Here is a 1,245-nt window from a genome sequence, read left to right on the forward strand (position 1 = left end):
TAAAGGATAAAATTGATAAATAATAAAATTAAATCAGGAATAATATCAAGAATACAGTCAATTCAATAAAAAAAACAAAGTAAAGATTAAAATTAAATTAATAAGAAAACAAAATAAAGAATAAAACAAATAAAGAATAACATTAAAGAATAAAAGCACATCAAAATATAAAATACAGAAAAAAATCAGTTAATCAATCAATTGATAAAGTATAAATTGAAATAAAGATTAGAATTAAATAAAATGTCAAACAGAATAATGAATAAAATGAAATAAATGATGACTGACTGACGGCTCCTTCGACAGATCGGAGGGGGAAACAGGATTTATTTTTTCCACGTCAGCAAACAGAAACTTTTCTGGAAATTCATCCACCTGAAACATAAACAAAGTTTAATAATCACTGCTTTCTTTTCTCACACAAAACTACATTATTACATAATTATTTGATAAAGTTAATGTTATTTTATGATTCTAGTACTTTTTCTGGTTGAACACATGAATATTTTTTTTAATAATAATTTTCTCTGCTGTATTTAAAAAAGGAAAAATGTTTATTTTTTTATTTAATTGTTATTCAAAAGGAGCGAGCGTCTCACGGGGACGAAGGCCTGGTTGTCACGGAGACAGGCGTCCTGCAGCTCGCAACGCAGTGCGGTCACATGACTGCGGTGGGCGGAGACTTCCTGCTCCAGCCAATCAATCCTCGAGCTGCAGGTGTGAAAGAGCGACGAGACGGACGACAGGAAACTCTGCCGACAAACGATAAAGTGTGAGGGAGGAAAAACAGCAAGATCTGCTCTGAAAAATACATAAAGAAGGAGAGAAAAATAAATAAAATGACAAGGAAAAACTAAAGAAAATTAAAAAAAAATAATAATGGAAAAATAAAAAGAAAGAAAATCAAGACAAATGGAAATAAAAAGAAAGAAAGGAAATAAATAACATAAAAAATAGAAAAGAAAATTGGAAAGATTTTTTTTTTAAAAAGTGAAAAAATAAAAAATAATAAAATAAAGACAGTCTTCTTCTTCTTCTTCTGTTACCTGCCACGCTGCCACCTCAGGAGCTCCCATGATGCTCTCTGCTCCGCTCAGCTCCAGGTGTTCCCTGGGCAACGGCAGGGGGCGGGGCTGAGCTGACAACGAACAACGTGATTGGACGAGACTTTCTCTGACCTGAAGACCACAAAGCAGATGTGTCCGTGTGTGTGCTTCGTGTGTATTTATCAGTGTGTGTGTGTGT

General features: G+C 33.3%; 1 protein-coding gene across 1 annotated transcript; it reads right to left on the bottom strand.

The window, feature by feature from the left end:
- Window positions 1–288: 288 nt before the first annotated feature.
- On the bottom strand, window positions 289–1,178 carry LOC121940725 (coiled-coil domain-containing protein 171-like; the record flags this gene model as incomplete). Its single annotated transcript, XM_042483427.1, has 3 exons — window positions 289–375; window positions 600–752; window positions 1,047–1,178. Coding segments are annotated over 3 exons (372 nt in total), but the record flags the coding sequence as incomplete, so codon positions are not given.
- Between the last annotated feature and the right edge of the window lie 67 nt (window positions 1,179–1,245).

Source organism: Plectropomus leopardus, unplaced genomic scaffold, assembly GCF_008729295.1.
Source record: "Plectropomus leopardus isolate mb unplaced genomic scaffold, YSFRI_Pleo_2.0 unplaced_scaffold9319, whole genome shotgun sequence".
Lineage (NCBI taxonomy): Eukaryota > Metazoa > Chordata > Actinopteri > Perciformes > Serranidae > Plectropomus > Plectropomus leopardus.